Source organism: Eimeria mitis, genomic scaffold, assembly GCF_000499745.2.
Source record: "Eimeria mitis Houghton genomic scaffold, Emh_scaff2153, whole genome shotgun sequence".
NCBI classification, from domain to species: domain Eukaryota; phylum Apicomplexa; class Conoidasida; order Eucoccidiorida; family Eimeriidae; genus Eimeria; species Eimeria mitis.
This window is the reverse complement of record NW_013570478.1, coordinates 8,315-9,444: the sequence shown is the minus strand read 5'-3', so window position 1 is coordinate 9,444 and position 1,130 is coordinate 8,315. Positions and strand designations below refer to the sequence as shown.

The following is a 1,130-nucleotide window of genomic DNA, read 5'->3' as shown; positions in this document are numbered from 1 at the left end:
CTGCAGCAGCAGAAGCTGCTGCTGCTGCTGCTGCTGCTGCTGCTGCAGCCCAGCGATCCAGGCATCAGCAGCAACTGCGTCTAGGAGCAGCAGCTGAAAGGGTTCCCCCAAAATGGAGAACACCTCCGAAGCCTGATAAGGAGCAGCAGCAGCTGCTGCAGTTGCTGCTGGAAGGATCTTCGCATCCTCAGCAGCAGCAACAGCAGCAGCAGCAGCAGCAAGAAGAGCAGCGGCAGCAGCAAACTCGTGCTGCTGCAGCGTGGAATACTGCTTCAGCTAGTCGCCTATGGGCCCGTCACCCCCGCAGCGTCTCCTCAGCTAACTCTCCCTGGCGCCGCTTTGCTGCGTTGACGCCCAGCAGCAGCAGCAGCAGCAGCAGCAGGAGTGTAGTAGCAGGCAGCGCCGCGTTGCCTTCTGCTCAGCAGCAGCAGCAGCAGCAGCAGCGACAACAGCAGCAGCTGGCTGTGCGCTGCCGCTGGCTAGGACTTTCGGGTGTTTCGTGCTGCAGGGGTTGGGTGGCGGTGTTGGGGCGGGACGGCCGTCTCTGCTGCTTCGATGCACTTGAGGGTCGTCTGCTGCAGCAGCAGCAGCAGCAGCAACAGCAGCAGCAGCAGCAGCAGGTGACATCTCTCGAGGGAGCTGCAGCAGGTGCTGCAGCAGGTGCTGCAGCAGCAGCAGCTTGTCAGCCTATATCCTGCTACTCTACAGCCATACACCGCAGAGTCGCAGACAGCGCGCTGAGCAGCGCAACACATTTGGGTTCTTCTCGGGTTGTAGCATTGGGGTGTACAGACGGCAGCATCTATTTGCAGCAGCTGCCGCAGCGGGACCTTGAATCCACAACCATCACCAGCGGCAACACCAGCAGCAGCAGCAGCAGCAGCAGCAGCAGCAGCAGCAAGGGTGTGTGTTTATACGCGTTTTCTTCTGCTGGTGTTCGTAAGGAAAAGCAACGTGTTGTGGGTCACCTCGACTCTGTATTAAGTTTATGTTATAATGGGAGTGAAGGCTGTCTCATATCAGGAGCAGCAGATGCAACCGTCAGGGTTTGGGGTGTATCCCCAGCTGCTTTGCTGCTGCAGCGGCTCTTCGATGAGCCTCTATCAGAGGTAACAGCAGCAGCAGCAAGT

The 1,130-nt window shown here is 59.0% G+C and overlaps 1 protein-coding gene across 1 annotated transcript in view; it reads left to right on the top strand.

Moving 5' to 3' along the window:
* Nucleotides 1–286: 286 nt before the first annotated feature.
* Nucleotides 287–1,130, top strand: part of EMH_0049440 (uncharacterized protein) — a gene marked incomplete at both ends in the record, with an annotated part of 2,122 nt that continues 1,278 nt past the window's right edge. Inside the window, 2 exons of the mRNA XM_013496532.1 lie at nucleotides 287–294; nucleotides 509–1,130. Of these exons, the coding sequence (XP_013351986.1) occupies nucleotides 287–294; nucleotides 509–1,130 (630 nt within the window). The remainder of the gene's footprint in view (nucleotides 295–508) is intronic.